The 22,546-nt window shown below is 50.5% G+C and overlaps 1 protein-coding gene across 1 annotated transcript in view; it reads right to left on the bottom strand.

Moving 5' to 3' along the window:
• Positions 1-22,546, bottom strand: part of LOC138753000 (retinoic acid receptor RXR-beta-A-like) — a 64,468-nt gene that overhangs the window by 31,009 nt on the left and 10,913 nt on the right. Inside the window, exons 6-12 of the mRNA XM_069915595.1 lie at positions 22,454-22,532; positions 20,666-20,809; positions 20,300-20,551; positions 19,950-20,099; positions 16,482-16,547; positions 15,973-16,085; positions 15,844-15,931 (exon numbers count right to left, since the gene is read on the bottom strand). Of these exons, the coding sequence (XP_069771696.1) occupies positions 15,844-15,931; positions 15,973-16,085; positions 16,482-16,547; positions 19,950-20,099; positions 20,300-20,551; positions 20,666-20,809; positions 22,454-22,532 (892 nt within the window). The remainder of the gene's footprint in view (positions 1-15,843; positions 15,932-15,972; positions 16,086-16,481; positions 16,548-19,949; positions 20,100-20,299; positions 20,552-20,665; positions 20,810-22,453; positions 22,533-22,546) is intronic.

Genomic DNA, 22,546 nt, shown 5'->3' with positions numbered 1-22,546 from the left:
ATATTCAGTACAAGGATTAAAAACGTCTGCAAAATACATCATGGGAATGTGCATCCCGCCAGTTAATCTAGCCACCCATGTCAGAAACATTGGCTTCATGGAACATTACAGGACAAAAACAGACCCTTCGGCCATTCTGGTCTGTATTGAATATTACTCTGCCCAGTCACAATGGCCTCCATCCAGACCATATCCTTCCTGTCCACAGACTGTCCAAAGACTTGCAGGTAGACCCTGGAGAGCATTCTGACAGTCTGGGATGGAGGTGTCCCAAGGACAGGAAAGGAAGAGACTCCAGAGAATTGAGAACTCCGCCAGCGCCATCCGAGGCATCAGCCTTCGCTTGCATCTGGAAGCGGCATCTCAAGGAAAGTGCCTCTATCGACAAGAGCACAGGGCCGTGCTCTCTTCTCACCACTACCATCAGGAAGAAGGTGCGGGAGCCTGAAGACGAGCACCCAGCGGTGCAGAAACAACTTCTTCCCCTACGCCATCAGATTTCTGAACGGACGATGACCCGGGGGCACTGCTCAACTTTCTCTCCTTTTGCTCTTATTTATTTTTATGCGCAAAAATGTAATTTGTAGCTTTTTTTTTGCATCTGCAGCACTGCCATAAATTTCACGACACGTTCACAATGGATGGAAATAAATTCTGCTACCATGTCCTTAAATGTCCAAATGGAGCCTGCATTTACCAATTCAGCTTGTTCCCCCACCCTCCCCAACCCGCACGAGGAAGTTCCCTTTAAGACTTTCCTCTTTCGCCCTTGATCCACATCCTCCAGTTTTTAAATTAAATTTTTTTAGATTTATTTGCACCACGGTAGAAGCCATTTAAATCCCAGGCTGCCCAGTTTCACCACATTTTGAACGGTGGGAGGACCCGAGGAAACCCATGCAGACATGGGGAGAACTCCTTCCTTACAGGCAGCACCGGATTTGAACATGGGTCTCTGGCACTTTATTAGCCGCTCAAACCGTTAACTACCCTCACGTCATATTGACAATTGTAATATTAAGACCTAGAGTCAGTTTCTTATAAAGGGGGGGAAAATGCAGCAAAGGGTAAAATTGAGCAGCAGATTGAATTGAGGAAATGAACGAATGTTTATCCTGCCTCTTTCTCTTTTACACCCAAGCTTCCAACCTTGGCTCCACGAGTGGGATCACGTGTGTGACTGATGGAGCATCGCAAAATCGTGAGGGTGGGTGGGGGTAAGAAAGGGTGGAGATGGTAACTCTTTCCCTCACCCCCCCCCCCCCCCATCTGACCTCTCCATTGCAAGAGAACACAGCAGGTTTGGGGCTTTCCCCAAGGAAGCTGAAATCCAGGACTGGAATAAAACACAAAAGTCTGCAGACTCCACGACCGGGGGTAAAAGGTTTTCTCTCTGGCGTGAAAAGGATGAGAGAGGACTTAATGGAGGCCATCAAGATTCTGAGATTCAGTTAACGCTAGGTATAGGTTGGTAACTTATAACTTTAACATCAATTTTATTTAACTCCTGAACATTTAAAACGATATAAATTGAGGGTTTCAGATTTGTGTTTTCGATGTAATGAGCAGAAGGGTACATTTTTGCATTCAGTTTGGGCATATGATAAGATTAAAGGTTTTGGGGCTAAATTAGGAGACCGTTTGCAGAAAATCTTGAAAATATATTTTTCTCTAGACCCAAAGATTTTTTAAAAATTGGGGACCTTGCTGAATTGCCTTTCTTACATAGATAAATTTCAAATGGCATTTTTGAGATTGGCTTGAGCGGTAGCAAGGAAATGTACGGCTGTCCCATGGAAAGATCAGATGGAGCTTAGCTTACAAAGGTGGCATTCAGGTCATGCATACTAAAGGAGAAGGTAACATAATTTAAGAGATCAATATTATAGATTTAAAAAGATTTGGAGCCCATATTTGGTTAATTTGAAAATCTGAAACTGGTCATGTGCAGCTGGATCTCCACATTGAATATTAAATAAATGATTGAAGTTGATCTCCTGATTTCTTTTTTTTTTAAATGGGGAATAGGGGAGTACATTTAGGTTAAGGGAAGGGATAGAGGGATTAAGTTGTAGAAGTTTTTTTTAAATTTTAGATTCAATAGTGTTTTTTCTATGCAACCATGTAAATTGCCTTTTTATCATTTGTTCATTTTAATTCTGTAATTATGGTTACTACTTTATTTTCTAATAACCAAAATATTTTTAAAAAAAGATTCTGAGAGGTGGACAGCCAGTGCCTTTTTCCCCAGGGCAAAAGGAAACACCGGGGACATCTGTACAAAGCGAAAGGAGGAAAGTTTTTTTTTACACACAGAGAGTTGTGGGTGCCTGGAATGCCTTGCCAGGGATGGTGGTGGAAGGTGAAAACATTAGAGGCGTTTAAGAGATTCTTAGACGGGCATGTGGATGAAAGAAAAATAGAGGGTTACAAGAAAGGAAGGGTTTAGATTTTGTTTTTGGTAGGAATATATAGGTCGGTACATCAATGGCCAAAGGGCCTGTACTATGCAGTTATGTACTTCAATGGTGGAGAAACTCAGCAAAACAACGTAACCTTTCTAACCTTGAACGTGTCTGTATAAGGTACGCCGTGTGACCTGCAAGGTTTCTCCAGCATTGTTTTTACTTTGGATGTCTGGGACAGCAGGACTGATGGATGAAGAAGAATGAAAAGCGTGACATTCACTGAAGTTTAGAGGAAAGATCATGAATCTCATTGACGGGTTAGATGAGGAAAGAATGCTCTCCCAGTGCTGGGGATGTCCAGAACAAGGGGTCGTAGTTGCAGGATGAAGGGGGAAGCCGTTTAGGACTGAGATGGGGAGAGAGGTCTTCTCTCAGAGAGTTGCAAACATGTGGAACTGCCCAACCACCCCTCCCCCCCACTCCCCACAGAGGCCGGATTAGTGGGAGTAAAACATTAAAGTCTGCAGATCCCTGCGTGGACTCCGTGTGCTAAGTGTGAACGAGGCAAAAGGGGTGCCATGATTGTAGTCAAAGCACAGAAATACTGGAGAAAGTCAGCAGATCACACAGTGTCCCGAGGAGGTAAAGATATATCGACGTTTCGGGCCTGACCCCTTCCTCGAGATACGAGTGAAAAAAAATTACAGGTGCCTGAATTAAAGTCTGGGGAAAGAACGGGAGGGGGAAGATCACAGGCCTACAAACCAAAGGTGTTAATTGGATACCAGAAGAAAGGTGAGATTGGCTCTGTGAAAGGTGACAGAGGGAAATGTGGTGGGGGGGGGGGAAGAGAAGGGAGGAAATGGAAACTGGAAAAGTCCGTTAATGCTGATTGGTTGGAGGGGGCCCGACAGAAGATGAGGTGTTGCTCCTCTAATTTGCAAGTGATCTCAGTCTGGCAGTGCATGAGACTATGGTCCATCATGTCAGAAAGGAGGGTGGGGTGGGAAGTTGAAATGGGTGGCCACTGGGAGATCAGAGGGGGTTGAATGTGGTCCTTATGGCAAATGGGGTCTGGAGGGAGAGCAGGAACAGAGGTCATCTGATCAGCCATGTTGTAGAAAGGCCTTCCCCGAACCTAAGATTCTAATAATTGGTACCCAAAGCCCAGCAAGGACAGGATGAGCCAAAAGGCCTGGCTCAACAGCAGAGGGGGGGGGGTGGATGCCTTCACCAGCTTTCTGTGCACGCTGAACTGGCCAATCTCCGCTGCCTCACTGAGATAGGATGGGTGCCTGTTCCATGTAGTGGATAGGGTTTGGAGCCACCGATGGGAATTCCATGGTTGGGACGGCGGCCAGGTTGGCAGGGGTCCAACTCGCTGGCTAGCCACCTCCCCCAGCTTCACCACCTGGCAGTTGGGGCAGCCTTCTCCGGGAGAGGCACCCGCCTCAGCCAAACTTGCCGAAAATCTGGAGCGATGGGCTCACGCCCGATTCTCCTGTGACTTTCCAGATCCCGGCTGGTCCCAAGTTGAAAAGACATGGGGACAGTGTTTCATCTCCCTCCCCGCCGGGAATCATCAGTAAACAGCGAAAGGGGCTACAACTTTGCATCTGGGGTTGAGGCTGTTCATCGCTAATCTCCAGGGTCGCACAAAGCCAGCGCCCCGGGTTTGAATCCTCCACTGTCCATCAGGAGTTTGTTCGTTCTCCCTCCACGTAACCTGCGCGGGGTTTCTTCCTGCACTCCAGAAAAATGTACCGAGGTTGGCAGGTTAATTAGGCAGCATGGGTTTCATGGGCCGGAAGGGCCTTTCACCGGGCTGCATTGTTAAAATGAAAATGTAACTTACCTGGGAGATATCCTCCTGGCACAGGGATCCTCCCTAGCCTACCTCCAGCAAACTGAGCATCTGGTCTCTTGTTGTGTCCCTATCTTCCCAGGCTAATGCACACAAACTGGATCTGACAGTAAGGATGGAGCCCTGCCAATGCAGCTGGAACTAGGTCACCAACAGGAAAGATCCAACTCAGAAGAAACCCAGAGGGTAGGCCTGATGTCAGGAGTAGGTAAGTTAGAGGAATGTATTCTAAGAGATTTGGATAGACAGGGACTGATTAGACCCTGAGCGTGGTAGGTCGTATTTAACCAATCTGATACATTTTTCGAGGTTACCAAGGAAGTTGAAGGAAAAACTGTGGATGTTTTCTGAATGGACTTTAGTACGGCCTTTCACAAGGTCCTATCAGGAAGGTTCAGACACTCAGTGTTCATTGTGAGGCAGTGAACATGACTATACAGGAGAAGCCTGAGATTGCTTCTTACACTGGAGGGCTGTGACCAGTGGTATGCCTCAGTACTGGGGCCCACTGTTGTTTGTCATCTATATAAAAGATCTGGATGGTAATGCGGTAAATTGGATCAGCAAGTTTACAGATGACACCAAGGTTGGAGGAGTTGTGGACAGTGGGGAAGGTTTTTAAAGCTTGCAGAGGTATGTGGACCAGCTGGGAAAAAAATGGGCTGAAAAATGGCAAATGAAATTTAAATCAGGCAAATGTGAGGTGTGACACATTGGAAGGACAAACAAAGATAGGACATGCACAATGAATGGTAGGGCACTGAGGAATGTGGTAGAACAGAGGGATCTGGGAATACAGATACACCCAGGGCCCTCCATAATGCCTGGGACTTTTTTGCTTTACTTGCCCCTGTGCTCCACATTTTTAAATTTCTAATCAAACAATTGATGTGATTAAAGTGCACATCTAGATTTTATTCTAGGCTATTTGTGTACATTTTGCTTTGATCATGTAGAAATTACAGCACTTTTTTGTCGTCCCCTCATTTCAGGGCACCATAATGTTTGGAACATTTGGCTTCGCAGATGTTTGTGATCACTCCAGTATATTTAATTCCCTCATTAGTGCAGATGTGAGTGAGGCAAACCACTATTTAGCCACAGAAGGCCAGATTATAGTTCTTGTGGGCAGATGAGACCAAGATTATCAGAGTGATGGCAAGAGCAAAGGGTGGAGGCGTAAAGGAAGATCCAAAGCCCAAGATCCAAAGCCCAAGATCCAAAGCCCAAGATCCAAAGCATAACTACCTTTTCCGTGGGTTGTATCTTGCAGTGTAACCTCTGTATTTATGTTCGTGAAGTCTCCTGTGAACAGTAGTCATTGACACATCCACGCCTGCCTCCTGAAGAGTGTTTCTGATCTGTCGGACATGTGTTTGGGGATTTTTCTTCATTATTGTGAAAATTCTTCTGTCTTCAGCAGTGGAGGTCTTCCTGGGAATACCAGTCCCTTTGCGATCAATGAGCTCACCAGTTCCTAACTCTTAGAAATCCCAAGGTTTGGGCGACATGTCTCACCGTTCTATTCTTGTTTTTCAGCCTCATAACGGCTCCTTTTGCACAACTCTGGTCCTCGTGTTGAGAAATGGCAACTACGGGCTCCAAAGGTGATCAAAAGCTTAGAAGCAAGCCCAACTCTCTTCTACCTGCACCAATGAAGCGATTAAACATAACCTATCAAGCCAAAGGTCCCAAACATTACGGTGCCCTGAAATGAGGGGACCACGTATTAAAAAGTGCTGTAATTTCTACGTGGTCAAATCAAAATGTGCACAAAATAACCTTGAATAAAATCTGGAATGTGCACTTTAATCACATGAATTGTTTGATTACAAATTTTAAACTGTGGAGCACAGGGACAAATAAGGGAAAAGAATGTCTTTGTCCCAAACATTATGGAGGGCACTGTAATTTCCTGAAAGTAGCATCACAGGTAGATAGGGCTTTTGGCACATTGGCCTTCATAACTCAGTATTGAGTGTTAAGGTAAAGTTGTAGAAGACACTAGCGAGGACAAATTTGGAGTATTGTGTGCAGTTTTGGTAATCTTGCCACAGGAAAGATGTCAGTAAGATAGAAAGAGTGGAGAGAAGATTTACTAGGATGTTGCCCGGACTTGAGGAACTGAGTTAAACAGGTTCGGACTTTATTCCCTGGAGCGTAGAATGAGGGGTGCAACAGAGGTATACAAAATTGAGGGATATAGACAGAGTAAATACAAGTCAACCTTTTCCACGGAGGGTAGGTGAGATACAAACCAGAGGTCATGGGTTAAGGGTGAAAGGGGAAATGTTTGGGGGTGGGGGGAAAACTCTCATTAGTGAGAGTGTGGAACAAGCTCCCAGCTGAAGTGGTGAATGCGGGCTCAATTTGAACATTTAGGAAAAATTTGGGAGGTACATGGATAGGAGGAATATGGCGGGATATGGACCAGGTGTGCGTCAGTGGGACTAGGCAGGTTCATAGTCTGGCACAGGCCAGTAGGGCCAAAAGGCCTCTTTTCTGTTTTGTAACATCCTATAGTTTTCTGGAACTGCAGAATGCACGACGCCTGCTGTCTCGGGATGGATGGATTGATGGAGAAGCCCATACAGCACACGGACAGGAAGGAATGGGTAAATCTCCAACATTCCCCCCCGCCCTTCCCTCCTACCCAGGGTCAGGGGAGGATTGGAGGGAGAAGGGGTCTCACTGACCAGAAGCACCATAAATTTCACCGTGTGATAAACACAATCTCGGTCTTTACTCCTGCCCAGCTGATGATAACAGAGGTTGGGGGGGTTACCCATTTCCACAGAGGGCGTGGAACGAGCTGTAGAGGAAGTGGGGGAACCACTGCATTGTTGAAAAGACAGATGGGCAGGTCGGAAAGGGGAAAGGTACATTGACCACACACAGGAAAGTGAGACCAGCTCGGGGAGACAACTGGGTCAGTACGAATAAGATGGGGGAAAGGTTTGTCTGTTCTGTAAAACCAGAGGTAAAATCTCCAGGACAAATGCTGAGGGGGGGGGGGGGGGGGGGGAGCGGGGGGATGGGAAATAAAGCATTGGTTTATACAGTCGAAGAGTGAAAAATTATCGTGTTAGAAAGGACCTCACGTACAAAGCAATTGAGAAGACAGATGGGATACTAGCCTTTATTACAAGACTGATTGCATCTGACTGAGACCACACGCAGAACACTGTGTACAGGCCCTGTCTTCCTAACCAGGGGATAAGCATGTTGATCCTCGACCAGTTCATCACAGGCCCTTGGGTGCACGGCTGTGTCAAACATGATGCCCAAAACTGCTGCTGGCATCAGTTAGCCTTTACAGCAGCCAGCGATCAGGACTGGACCTGGCTTCGAATCCCTCGTGCTCTCTAAAAGGAGTTTGTGCATTCTTCCCCCGCCTGCATGGATTTTCTCCAGGGGGCTCTGGTTTCTTCCCAACCTTCAAAACGTACTGGAGGTGTAGGTTAAGGGGGTGTAATTTGGGCGGCATGGACTCGTATGGCCAAATTGGCCTGTTTCAATCTAATTTTGTTTTTAAAATTAAAATAATTCCATTCCTTGTATGTCCATCTAAACACCTCTTAAACACCACTATTGAACAGTATTTGCTTCCATCATTACTCCTGGCAGCACATTTCAGGCACCCCCACTAACCATGGAAAATATTTGTGCCTTAAATTCCACCACCCCCCCCCCCCCCCCCCCCCCCGAACATCTTCTATAAACTCTCCTGGTAAATCATCCCAGTAAATCTCCTCTGCACCCTTTCAATCTTATTAGTACCCTTCCTATGGTCTGGTGACCTGAACTGCACACCTCAATTGGTGCCAGCTGACTGATCAAACATCTTGGCAGTGGAAATAAACAGGCCGAGTATTATTTGGATGGGGAGAAAATTCAAACCTCAGAGGTGCAAAGGGGCCTGGGCATCCTCGTGCAGGGAAACCTAAAAGTTACTGACCGGGTGGGATTGGTGAGGATGAGAGGTGTGGATGAGGCTCCGTGGGGCACTGGCGAGACCTCATTTGGAGAGCAGTGTGCAGTTTTGGACCCCCTATCTTAGAAAGGATGTGATGTTGTTGGAGAGGGTGCAGAGGGGGTTTACCAGGATGATTCCCGGAATGCAAGGGCTAAGGTACGAGGAGCATTTGGCAGCTATTGGGTTGTATTCATTGGAGTCCAGATGAGAGGGGATCTCAGAGACATTTGAAAGGTTTTAACAGAGTGGATGTGGACAAAATGTTTCCCTTGGTGGGTGAATAAAGAACAAGGGGTCACAGTCTTAAAATTAGAAACTATCTATTTAAAAGAGATGAGGAAGAACTTTTTTAGTCAGAGGATTGTGGAACTCACTGCCGTATACAGCAGTGGAGGCCAGATCGTTGGGAGAATTTAAACAGGAAATTGAGAAATATCTAAGCATGTAAGCATGGTTCATCTTAGTCACAGAACAGATTTGATGGGCCGAGTGGCCTGCCTCTGTTCCTTTATCACGATGCAACACCTCTTCTCAGCTGCAGATAGTGCAGTGCTGTTACAGCGCCAGCAATCAGGACCGGGATTCGAGTCCTGCGCTATCTGTAAGAAGTTTGCACATTCTCCTTGCGTCTGCGTGGGTTTCCCTCTGGTGGTTCTGGTTTCCTCCCACTGTCTGAAATGTACTGGGGTGGGGGGTTGGGGGGAAGAGTTGTAGGTTAAATGGATGCAATTGGGCAGCACGGGCACGTTGCATCAAAATTTTAACGGATTTAACGTTATACAATGGAGAGTGTCCTGGCTGGCTGCATTGCAGTGAGGCACGGTAGTTGCAAACCATCGGATTGTGGTCAGGATGGAGGAAAATTACTGGGGTCTCCCTTCCCTCTACCGACGACATCTACAATGAGCAGTGCTTAAAGAGGGTTCTAAGGACCATAAATGCAAGAGCAGAAATAGGCTATTCAGTCCATCGAGTCTGTCCCACCATTTAATCATGAGCTGATCCATTTTGCAGCTCAGCACCACCCCCACCGCCCGGCCTTCTCCCCATAACCTTTGATGCTCCGGCTAATCAGGAACCTGTCGGTCTCTGCCTTAAATACACCCAATGGCCTGGCCTCCACAACCGCCTGTGGCAACAAATTGCACAGATTCACTGCCCTCCGGCTGAAGAAATTCCTCTGCATCTCCGTTCTAAGCGGGCACCCTTCAATTCTGAAGTTGTGCTTTCTTCTTAGACTTTCCCTCCATAGGAAGTAACCTTTCTACATCCACTCTGTTCAACATTCAAAATATTTCAATGAGATCACCCCCCAACCCCATTCTCCTAAATTCCAACAAGTATAGGCCAAGAATCTCCTTTGAACTCTTGACGTCAGCACATCCTTTCTTAAAAGAGGAGGATCTGCTCCAAATACTCCAAGTGAGGACTCACCAGTGTCTTATAAAGTCTCAACATTACATCCTGCTCTTGTATTCTATTCCTCTTGAAATGAACAGCAGCGTCAGATTTGTGTTCTTCACCAGCAACTCCTTGACCCTTACCATTCAGCACCCGGTATCTTTGAGACTTTTCCTTCCAGGAAGAGGCGCAAAAGCATAAAAAAACCCTGGAATGCCAGGCTGGGAAACAGCTTCTTCCCACAGGCAGTGAGGCTGTTGAACAATCCTAGAAACCCTCTCATTATTTTTTAGATACTGTAGCGGCTGTTGACGGCTGTGCTACTGAAATGAAGTACATCCACACAGCACGCGGGTGAACTAGTAAATATTTGAATCTCTCGCACTGCTTTTTGGGGACTTCCCACGCTGGTCTATGGGAGTCACGCCAGCGTGCTGCAGAGTCGCTGTCCGCCTGGCGTCATGCAGCCAGGAAGCGACATCTCCCAGGCAAGACTTGTCGCCAAACATGGGCAGGGAAGGGGGAAGGGTCCTGTGCCATCTGTGCCTACTGACTGGGGCGGCAATTTGGCCAGTCTAACCACGAGGTCGCTAGGCCTGCTATAGTACGTTTATTTTTGGATCTCTGCAGTTTGTGTTTAGTGTGCCTTATGTGTGTGCACTGTGGTCTGGATATACATTGCTTCAACCTATTGTACATGTTCAATCAGGTGGTGATAAACTTGAACTTGGGATAATGGGCTCCCACACTATTCTTGTGAAGACTGCAAGACCTTGCTCCCAAAGCCCATTCATCATCTGTGCCTTCGCCTGCGCTGCCAACCCAGAAGACATTAACGTCACTTTGAATTTCCATGAACATAGGAATTAGGAACAGGAAAAATGGCCCATCGAGCCTGCTCCGCCATTCAATACGATCACCCCCCCCACCCCCCGCGGCTCCTTCTCTCCCTGTCCCAACGCCCTCGCCGTGCACGAAGCTCGAGACATGGGGTCTCAGCACAGCGACGATGAATATCGGTGCTGGGGGAAGGGGACGACTTGCCTGCCTGCTGCTGGCAGTTCCCTCCACTCTGTGAGATGCCAAAGTCAGCAGATGCTGGGGGTTGAGAGCAGTCAAAAAATATGCTGGAGAAACTTGGCACAGCAGAGAGCATCTCCAGTTTTGGTTAACCCATCTTTTCACTCCCCCACCCCATCTCTATCCCTCCATCTCCCAACCTCTTTCCCTTCCATGTTACTCTCTGCCCTCACCTCAGCTTCTTTCTTCTGCCCTCCCAACTATTACCTCTTACCTGTTAGCCTGCGGTTCTCCCCCACTCCTCTTTCCCCTCCCCCTTCCTCCAGCTCCCCCACCCCTTTCCCTTCCTTCTGTCAGACAGCGACCCTTCCCAGCTCTCGCCACCCATCACTTCTACTCTCCCACTGTCTCTTGTTGGCCTTTCCCAACCTCCCTCCCCCATCCCCGACTTGCCCTCATCCGTCTCCCCAACCCCTTCCCTCTCCCACCTTTACCATCTCCACCCAACACTCCTCAGTTTCTCCCTCTTCTACCCTCTCTCCTGTATCCAGTTATTTATCCTCCCCCTTCCCCCACCTTTCATTCAGGCACCTGGTTCTTCTCTCACACCTTGGCAAGGGGCTCAGGCCCGAAACATTGGTTTTCCTTCCTATGGGCGCTGTGACCTGCTGAATTTCAAGCGCACACCCGCGTGTTGCACTTGACCCCAGCATTTGCAGACTTTGTCTTATTACTATTCCACCACAAAGCGCATCATCTCCACCGCTCGGCGCACACAGAGAGACTCCACATGGAAACCTGGGCTCAACTTATCCAAGCAAACATGATTTGTCTACATTTTCTTTTAAAAAAAAGATGGCTACACAGTACGGTTACAGATCATTTCAGCCCACGACCCCATGCCGCCAAATGAACTTGCAACCCCTGGTATGTTTCGAACAGTGGGAGGAAGCACGAGCCCCTGGGGAAAACCCAGGCAGGCACGGGGAGAGCACACAAACTCCTTACAGACAATGCAGCATTCGAACCCTGGTCCCGATCACTAACCGCTAAACCAACTGTGGCATCCATATTTGGCCCATTCAGAGGCCCTTTGGCCCACATTCTTCTGCTGACGAGTAAACCTATTCCACAACAATCCAACCCTTCCCAAACTTACACCCGTAACCCTCTATTTTCTTGAATCTATGTACGTCTCTCAAATGCCTCTATCATTCCAGCCTCCACCACCACCCCCAGCAATGCATTCCAGGCACCCACCGCTCTCTGCATTTATAAAAAAAAAACCTACCTTTGACATTTTCCCTAAATCTTCCTCCACTCACCTTAAATAGATGTCCTCAGATATTGGCCATTATCCCCCTGGGAACCACGGGACTGGCTGTCCCAAGCCACATCCTACTCTTCCATCAAGTCGCCTCTCGTCCTCGGTTGGTGTGGAGAGAAAAGCCCCAGCTATCTCAAACTTTCCTCATTAAGACCCGTTCCCTAATTCAGTCACACCCTCTAAACCTTTCCACAAGAGACACGCAGCACAGAACAGGCCCTTTGGCCCAACCTCCCAAAGTTGACCATGTAGATGGCTCTGGGCCAGCCCCATTTGGTCACTATACTTTTAAACCAGTGGTTCTCAACCTTTTTCTTTCCACTCACACACCACCTCCAGTGATCCCTATGCCATAGGTGTTCTGTAATTAGTAAGGGATTGCTCATTAGTGTCAGCGCTGCTCAATTGCTCAGGAAAAGGAGGTGTAAGGCGCTCCTTTCGTCCGATAACCGACAGGTCACCCTTCGGCAAGGTTAGTACCTGTTTAGTCTCCCAATCAGGGTCACGTGAAGCTGTGGATTGCAGATGGTGGATGGTTTCTACAAGCAGATTCTATAAATTAGAATTTATGGCTGTGAAAATAAAAAACGCTGGGCAGATGAATCGCCAGGGTTTCCCATCCAGTATAGATTCCCCAACCGAAGAGGGCAATGGGGAAACCATTTCAGTATTTTTTTCCCTCGTATAATCATGAACTCAATGTCGACGACGGTCTCAGGTCAAAGACGGAGCCTTCAGCGAAGGAGAACAGGGGAGGCAACGACTACAATTTGGAGGGTCAGAGATCGTGATGAATGTAGAGATGTGGTTGCCCGCGCCGAACGTCGACGCATCTGAATGAATGAGTTGACTGGTTATGTGCAGTTTCAGAACTCCAAAGGAAATGGGCCAATGACAATTTTTCTCAGGCAAAATATTTCAATAACAATTGGGTCTGGAAGCAATGATGCTCACACACCAACTTAAGCAATCCCTTTCTAATCACAGAGCACCTATGGCATCAGGATTACTTAAGGTGGTATGTAAGTGGAAAGAAAAAGGTTGAAAACCACTGTTCAGATGTTATTTCAACGTCACAATTGTGCCTCTTCTAAAGTTCCCTCCAGTCATTGTTTCCAGGTACGGACCACCCTCTTGGTGAAAACGTTTCCTTTCAGGTCCTCTCTAAATCTCAACTCCTCCCATCTTGAACCTACATGCCAGCTCTAGAATCGTTCACCCAGCGGCTATATTTTGTGAGGAGTTTCAGTCGGTCACTAAAGATTCTCTCAAAATGCACTGAGGAGAACATTCCCTCTCTGGTACGGAGATGCCAGTGCGCAGGACAGGAGAAATAAACTCCAGAGGGTCGTTAACTCGGCCAGCGACATCACGGGCATTGGTCTTCACTCCTTCGAGGACGTCAACAAGAAGCAGTGACTGAAGAAAGCGGCCCCTACCCTCAAGGACCCCACCACCCAGGCCATCACGAAAGAGGTACAGGAGCCTGAAGACGAGCACTCAGTGACACAAGGGCAGCTTCTTCCGTCAAATTTCGGAATGGACAATGAAGAATAGACACTGCCTCACTGCCTCCTATTTTCTTGCATTATTTATTTATTTTTGAAATGCAATTTATACCCACGTTTGCCCCGTGATGCTGCCATAAAACAACGAATGACAATCATCTGATGGCAATGAGCATTCACCTTATTGACAGTCCCTTCCAAAGATCAATCTCAAAATTGGGCAACGCATGAAATGGGGGACAATGAGGTGCAAATCTTGGGAATGGATGAGCTTTGCCATTCAACCAGATGGCGGCCTATCCCTAGCGCCATCTGCCCTCTCCTACTTGTTCCCTGTAAACCTCTAACTGCCCCTCTGCAGACCAAAGGCCTGTTACCCTCGGCCTTGAACATCTCCAATGATTCAATGTCCACAAGTTGCTAAGGTTCACATCACCCTGAAATCTTCATAGAGCACTCTTGAAGGTTCCTCACAGTACACCTGGTCTCAATACCCACCCCCGCCCACCTCATAAGCCAATGGATTTCCTCTTGTTCTCCAGCCTCCACATGATAAGTCACAGACCTCGCCTGCTCAACCTTTCCTGACGCAGCAGCCTCTTGATCCCACTCCCGAAATGCTCAGGCATCTTGCAGCAGAGATACATTCCTACTCAGAACAAGGTATCAAACCATACACAGGCTCTGGGCTTGTTCTCAAAGGAGGAACAGCAAGAGTTTCTCACACTTGCAACAAAGGTAAGTGGTGAGGATAAAGGGAAGGGGGGGAAAGAAGAGAAAGGGATGCAGAAAAACAGAGGGTTCAGAGAGTGAGAGATAAAGGGGTTCAGAGAGTGAGAGATAAAGGGGTGCAGAGAATGCGAGACAGAGAGCCGGAGAGCGAAACAGGGAGCATGCGACAGAGAGAGATCGCGCGACAGAGAGAGAGGGAGAGTGACGGAGACGGAAAGAGTCAGGCAGCATACAATGGAGAGAGTGCGCGAGACGGAGAGAGCTAGAGCGACGGAGAGAGCACGCAAGACGGAGAAAGCTAGAGCGATGGAGAGAGCACGTGAGACGGAGAAAGCTAGAGCGATGGAGAGAGCGCGCGAGACGGAGAGAGCTAGAGCGAGAGCGACAGAGTGAGTGGGCGCGGGGTAGCAACAAAGCGCGGGGGAGTGCACGAGTGACGGAGAGACGGAAAGAGTCAGAGAGCACGCGATGCAGTGAGCCAGACAGAGCGAGCCAGCGAGCCAGACAGAGCGAGCCAGCGAGCCAGACAGAGCGAGCCAGCGAGCCAGACAGAGCGAGCCAGCGAGCCAGACAGAGCGAGCCAGCGAGCCAGACAGAGCGAGCCAGCGAGCCAGACAGAGCGAGCCAGCGAGCCAGACAGAGCGAGCCAGCGAGCCAGACAGAGCGAGCCAGCGAGCCAGACAGAGCGAGCCAGCGAGCCAGACAGAGCGAGCCAGCGAGCCAGACAGAGCGAGCCAGCGAGCCAGACAGAGCGAGCCAGCGAGCCAGACAGAGCGAGCCAGCGAGCCAGACAGAGCGAGCCAGCGAGCCAGACAGAGCGAGCCAGCGAGCCAGACAGAGCGAGCCAGCGAGCCAGACAGAGCGAGCCAGCGAGCCAGACAGAGCGAGCCAGCGAGCCAGACAGAGCGAGCCAGCGAGCCAGACAGAGCGAGCCAGCGAGCCAGACAGAGCGAGCCAGCGAGCCAGACAGAGCGAGCCAGCGAGCCAGACAGAGCGAGCCAGCGAGCCAGACAGAGCGAGCCAGCGAGCCAGACAGAGCGAGCCAGCGAGCCAGACAGAGCGAGCCAGCGAGCCAGACAGAGCGAGCCAGCGAGCCAGACAGAGCGAGCCAGCGAGCCAGACAGAGCGAGCCAGCGAGCCAGACAGAGCGAGCCAGCGAGCCAGACAGAGCGAGCCAGCGAGCCAGACAGAGCGAGCCAGCGAGCCAGACAGAGCGAGCCAGCGAGCCAGACAGAGCGAGCCAGCGAGCCAGACAGAGCGAGCCAGCGAGCCAGACAGAGCGAGCCAGCGAGCCAGACAGAGCGAGCCAGCGAGCCAGACAGAGCGAGCCAGCGAGCCAGACAGAGCGAGCCAGACAGACAGAGCGAGCCAGACAGACAGAGCGAGCCAGACAGACAGAGCGAGCCAGACAGACAGAGCGAGCCAGACAGACAGAGCGAGCCAGACAGACAGAGCGAGCCAGACAGACAGAGCGACCGAGCCAAGTTAAGCTGTTATACAACATGGGAGGAGTGATTGCTTCTGTTGCCTCTGCGGCCACCACCTCCCTCCCTCCTCACTCTCTCAATCGCTGCAGAAGAGATAACCCATGAAAGAAAGGGAGTTACTTTTATGGCTGTTATCACACGGCGAATGACTGTGGCTTGGGGCTCGGCGTCAGCAAGTACTCGAGAAACCACATCGATCTGATGACAGAGAGACGCAAGTTAGGAGCAAAATGGATACGGGATTCATACACGCATTGCATGTTCACGCGGTGGTCCCGCGCAGAGTTTAACAGGTGCCTGCTCTCCATGGGAGCAACCAGAACAGGGGCCAGGACTAGTGGGTACCAGAACAGGGGCCAGGACTAGTGGGTGCCAGAACAGGGGCCAGGACTAGTGGGTGCCAGAACAGGGGCCAGGACTAGTGGGTGCCAGAACAGGGGCCAGGACTAGTGGGTGCCAGAACAGGGGCCAGGACTAGTGGGTGCCAGAACAGGGGCCAGGACTAGTGGGTGCCAGAACAGGGGCCAGGACTTGTGGGTGCTGGACCAATGGATGCTGCCCATCTGGCTGAGTTTCCTTCACCTCCCACCCACTCCTGTCTTTTGCTTGGTGAGGTGGGAGGGCAGGGGACCAGAGTTGCTACCCTTCCTTCAAATTAAAATTTAAAAACAAAAACTGCATTTGTGCAGCACCTCTCCCCGAGACCGGGTGCCTTTGTGTGGTACAGGTAGTGCTTCGAGGCAGGGTAAATGGCAAACCTGGGTGCAGATACCTGGAGCTGGGCTCATCAGGTCGATCAGGGTCCATGGATACAAATGAGCCAACTGCAGGTTGAATCAGGACCTCGGCTCAAGACTCAGGTAAAATTATACATGTTACGGAGAAAGAAGTTGGAGGGAGGGGTCATCAGAAAGACGGCGTGAGAGATGAAAGGGGAGAGAGAGAAAGGGGGCAAGAGGAAGGGGAGGGAGAGAAAGAACGGGCAAGGATGGGGCAGGAGTGAGAATGGAGAAGGGAGGAGATGGGATGGATGTGAGAGATTGAAGGGGGGAGAGAGGGATGGGCGAGGGGGAGAGGGGGTGTGAGTGCACATGGTGGGGAATGTGTGTGCGTGGGGGTATGTGTGTGTATGTATTTTTTTCCCCCAGTGGGGGGGGGGGGAAATATTCACAGTGAAGGTAGACTCGTTCGAGATCAGGAAGGAATTGAGGGTTACGGGGAGAAGGCCAGAAAATAGGGTTGGAAAGGATAGTAAAACGGCCATGAAGTGATGGTGGGGCAGACTCAATGGGCCAAATGGCCTAATTCAACTCGTGTCTTTATGAACTCCTGGTCTATAAATGAGACCAGTAAACGAGAGGGTGGTGGCCTTGCATTGCTCTGCTTCCTGTTGTAACCACCTGCCCTCCACCTCCTTCCACCACCCCTCGAAAGGCCCTCTGCCAGGTCCTGTCCACTCCGCTGCCTGCATTCACATCGCTTTCTTCAAACTCTTCGCCTGGATGATTCCAGCACTTTGGCAACCAAATAAATCCAGCATCTTGCTATGTGGACCACAAGGTGTCTCCACATGCCCGCGGGGGGCGGGTGGGGGGCTTCCTTCTGTGCGGAACACCAGACCAACACTTCTAATTACAACTCCCAGCCAGTTCTCGATGCTCGAATTATTCTGATTAGCACCTCCTCAGTTTGATCTTCTACCCCTTTTCTCATGCAACGTTACAGCACAGAAGGGGCACTCCGGCCCACCACGTTGCGCAGACCTGCATTTTTAAAACGTATCGAACAATTTAAACCTTCAATATCTCATCCTCATAACTCTCATTTTCTTGTCCCCACGAGCCCGTCTTTTAAAAATCCCTATTGTACCAGCCTACATCACCATCCCCGGCAATGTATTCCAGGCATCCTCTCCTCTCTGAGTAAAATAACAGGCCCCTGGACATCTCTACCGAGCCTTCGCCCCCTTATCTCAAACAGGTCCTCTGGTGTTTGCCCCAAGAGAAAGACGCTGCCCGTCCACCCTTTCTAAGCCTCTACCAAGTCCCCTCTCATCGCTCCAAAGAGAAAAGCCCCAGCTCTGCTGACCTTGCCCTCATCAGACCTTCTCCAATCCAGGCAACGTCCTGGTAAATCTCTGCACCCTCTCCGTAGCCTCCACATCCTTCCTGTCATGAGGCAATCTTTCACGTTTCCCATTCCCACAACTCCTCCACCCAAATGCTTAGCTTCCCATCTTTCCTGCGCCAAAATCCACCCCCCCCTCATTTTGCTTTTTTTAAAAATAATTTAGACATACAGCATGGTAACCATGCTGTCCAATTGTAGCCAATTGGCCTACGACCCCCCCCTGTAATTTTTTTTGAAGGGTGGGAGGAAACTGGAGCAACCGGAGGAAGCCCACACAGAAACAGGGAGAATGCACAAACTCCTCACACAGGAATTCAAACCCCAGCCCCTGTCGCTGGCGTTGTTACAGCACTAGCGCCAGCCACGAACCGAGCCATCCATTCCCCCTTTCACCTCTCCAGATCCTATCCTTGCTTCCCCCCCCCCCCCCCCCATTCCCCCCATCTGGACTCTCCTCCCGATTCCCTTCCATTCCTGACTGTTGAGTTTGTCTGGAATCCCAAATCCTGCGTTCCCTTTCAACTCAACTGGTCCCCATTTCCCACCCTCCAGGGAAAAAGTTATTATCTTGCAAGGTGAGATGGGAGGGGGGGAAGGGGAATTCAAAGTGTGTTGACATATTCACGGGAAATCCAACAGTCCAGAAGATTTCCCTGTCTGGCTTTTCATTCCCAAAAGCCCACGTGGCAATTGTCAGTCAAGGATGCGACGGGCTGAATGGCCTTCCTCTGCTCTTATGTGTTACGGTGTTTCGCGAGCAATACCGCACAGTGCAGGTCGCAATCCCATGTAAAGCCAGACTAGGACTTATCTCCGAGTCTCACCTCATCGCAACCTGGCCTTTCCTTCAAAGTCCCATGTGCTGGATTTAATTGGCCGAAATGCACATTTTCAATGTCGGGATCGAGTCATCAGTGGGCGGGCCAGCCACTATACACAGAACATCACAGAATAGTACATACATATTACCACAATGCTTCCATGCAGAAGTAAGTAAGTACTTTATTGTCGTTGCAAAACACAACGAAATTAAAAATACAATCTGCAGTACTTACCAATACAACATACATGAGCAAATAAAAACAAAACAATTCAAATCAATTCAAAAATACACAAATGCAGAAGGACTTGGGAGTGCTTGAGCATGAATCAACCCCGGTGGGAGTTCAGCACACAAATGTACATCTACAGAAAGTGATGAGTAAGTAAGGATTCAGGCCTGACCCCTTCGTTAGGTGTAAACGAAGATGAAAAAAAACAAGCAGGCGTCTGAATAAAAAAAGGTTTTAGGAGAAGGAGAGGAGGGAGGAAGGGGCAGGGGCTGAACCGGCGAGAGATCATTAGAGGGCCATGGGTCGGAGAGAAAAAAAGAGGGACAGGGCTTGGGGGGGGGGGGGGGGAGGGGGGTGGAAACTGAAGAAATTGCCATCTGGTCGGAGGGGGCCCCAAACGGAACCCAGGTGTTCTCCAATTTGCAAGTGGCTAAAGTTTGAGATCCTGGTCGGCAGTCCCCTTTTCCCCGGCACCCCAGTTATTCGGCCATGCAGTGTCCCGGGATAGGAAGCCCCCTTGTGTCGTTTCTGCTGGGCCACCCTTCACTATTTCACTATGACAGAGCTCATCCCAGGGATCAGAGTACCCCAGTTATTCGGCCATGCAGTGTCCCGGGATAGGAAGCCCCCTTGTGTCGTTTCTGCTGGGCCACCCTTCACTATTTCACTATGACAGAGCTCATCCCCCAGGGATCAGAGTGTTCTATCTTCAACTGGAAACGGGTGTCCCTTTCCCCTGGTTCTATCAGCACGCCAGCGTCAGCAAATGCCAGTGATACGAGTAGGGGTGGAGACGGTTAATCCCCAACGTGAAATTCCAGTTAATTTTTGGGACATGGTAACAGTGGAAAAAAGGCTGACAACTTGAGTGCCCTCTGGATTTGAACTTCAAGAGGTTGCCTGCAGCGATTACTGGGGGCATGGATGAAACATTATTCTGCTACCTCTTGGCACCAGCACTGCAAAGATCACAGCACTTCGGCTTCTTTTCCACCCAGAGTGCAAGTCGGAATCACTTTGAAGCTACTGGGACCCATGTCCCACGTTAGTCAGGCCTTTCCTTCTGGGTCTGCACCCCAGAACTGCCTTCTGACACAGGCAACAGAAGGCCTGCAGAAATCGAGGCACTATCCACTGAGAATGAAACATGGGCAAATCTGCCAACTTTTCCGCAACGCCTGGAAAATATCTGTCCTGTCAATTCCATTGTGAATGCTTGTGATTAGAATCAAGTGTTCGACAGCAAGGAGGTGGGGGGGGGGGGGGGGGTGGGAGGGAGAGGCCTATTTCTGAGTGGCATGCCTCAGTCACTCCTGTTGAACTGAACTTACCAGGTACTATTCCTACAACCACTGCCCCAAGGATTGTCGGGAAGGGCACGAAACACAAGGCACCTGCATTTTCGATGAACTCAACCAGACTTGTCCAGTGAGATTGAAATGGGCATCGAACTTATTCAAGCAGAGGAAAGGCATGAGCTCCCCGTGGACACCATCGATCTCCAAGAAGCAGACAACATAGCGCAGCACGGGAACAACACAATGGCCAATTTCAACTTCAAATGCTGCCTCCTGCTCTATCCTCTGCATGTTTAGGTGTCGATCAAGGACTGTCAACATCCAACCTTCCCATCCACACAGTTCCCCCTGCAGAGACATTCTTTCATTGGCGATCAGGTTCAGGGAGCTCCCTGAACCTTGACTTGCTCTCCGCAACCAGCAGACAAGAATTGCTCACTACGCCTCATCGTCCCCCAGCACTTCTGTCTCATCCCGTTCCGGGCCAGGGAGGAGCTCCTCTGGGCCCCACACTCCGCGATCAACAGACCACCTGCTGCGGTATCCCCAGGGGAAGCTCCGCTGCCTCCTTTCGCGGGCCCCCTGCTTCTGGCCTTCCTTCCTGACCTACCACTCCCCAAAGTAAAACATGAAAGTCCACAGACAACCGTGGTTGAAGTTAAAAAACACAAAGCTGGAAAAACTCAGCTGGGTCAAATTGCAAACTTGAAATGGCAAAGATAAAGATACGTAATTGACATTTCGTGCTTGAGCCCTTCATCAAGGTATGGAGAAACCTTTTCTCCTCCACACCCCCAACCCCCTTTCCATAGCAAGCTATATGCACTGTTTAATCTGCTGAGTTTCTCCAGCATTGTGTTTTAAATTACCACTCCCTGGTGCGTCCGACCTGTCTGTCTCGCTTTCCCCAGGTTCCAGCACAGTCCCATAGTTAATGGCTTCTTCCCTCTGTGGATCCTGCCTGACTCGCTGAGTGTTTCCTGCACTTCCTGCTTTGGCCTTTAGCACCAGAACTGTGCAAGAGCGCTGGAGAAACTCAAGTGCATGTTACGCAGCGTCCAGCCTTTTGGGTCTTGGCCCTTCATCCCCTGTCACTTCTCAGCTACTTTATCTTCTACCCTCCCACCTGCATCCAGCTTTTTCCTCATACTTGTTCATCTGTGCCCCTTCCTCCACCCCTAAAAACATCTCTCCCCCTTCCCTCAAGCTCCCAAACCCCTCCCTTCCGTCTCGGATCAGAGAGCAACCCTCTCCCTCAGCTTTTTACTATTCTACCCCTCCCACGAGTATCCACCTATTACCATTTGCCGTTCAGCCATGCACTGTTACCTCTCTCCACCTTGCCCTCCTCACCCTCCCCTCCTCCAACATGCACTCTCCCTCCTCCCTCCCTCTCCCCCCTCCTCCCCCTCTCCCCACCTCCCCACTCTCCCCCCTCCTCCTCCCCCCTCTCCCCTCCTCCCCCCTCCTCCCCCTCTCCCCACTCTCCCCCTCCTCCCCTCTTCCCCTCTCCCCCCTCCTCCTCCCCTCTCCCCCCTCCTCCTCCCCTCTCCCCTCCTCCTCCCCTCCCCTCTCCCTCCTCCCCCTCCCCTCTCCCTCCTCCCCCTCCCCTCTCCCTCCTCCCCCTCCCCTCTCCCTCCTCCCCCTCCCTCTCCCTCCTCCCCCTCCCCTCTCCCTCCTCCCCCTCCCCTCTCCCTCCTCCCCCTCCCTCTCCCTCCTCCCCCTCCCTCTCCCTCCTCCCCCTCCCCTCTCCCTCCTCCCCCTCCCCTTCCCCTCTCCTCCTCCTCCCCTCTCCCCTCCTCCTCCCCTCTCCCTCCCCTCTCCCTCCTCCTCCCCTCTCCCTCCCCCTCTCCCTCCTCCTCCCCTCTCCCTCCTCCTCCCCTCTCCCTCCTCCTCCCCTCTCCCTCCTCCTCCCCTCTCCCTCCTCCTCCTCCTCCCCTCCCCCTCCTCCTCCCCTCCCCCTCCTCCTCCCCTCTCCCTCCTCCTCCCCTCTCCCTCCTCTCCCCTCCCCCTCCTCCTCCCCTCCCCCTCCTCTCCCTCCTCCTCCACTTTCTCACACCCTCCTCCTCCCCTCTCCCTCTCCCCTCCCCTCTCTCTCTCCTCCTCCACCTCTCTCTCTCTCTCTCCTCTTTCAACCCCCTTCCCACTGCTTTACTCTGGCTTCTCCCTGGTTTTCCACTCACAACGAACAGTCAAGCCCGAAACACCAACTGTCTTTTACTATCCCCAGAATCTGCATGACCTGCTGACCTTCTCCAGCATGTCCGTGTACTGGGCTTGAACAGAGCCTGCAGAATTGTCCTGTTGACGACCCTCCATCCCATGATAGCTGCCCAAATTGAA

Source organism: Narcine bancroftii, chromosome 2 (genome assembly GCF_036971445.1).
Source record: "Narcine bancroftii isolate sNarBan1 chromosome 2, sNarBan1.hap1, whole genome shotgun sequence".
NCBI lineage: Eukaryota > Metazoa > Chordata > Chondrichthyes > Torpediniformes > Narcinidae > Narcine > Narcine bancroftii.
The sequence above is the reverse complement of the archived record's forward strand: the minus strand, read 5'-3'. Positions and strand labels throughout refer to the sequence as shown.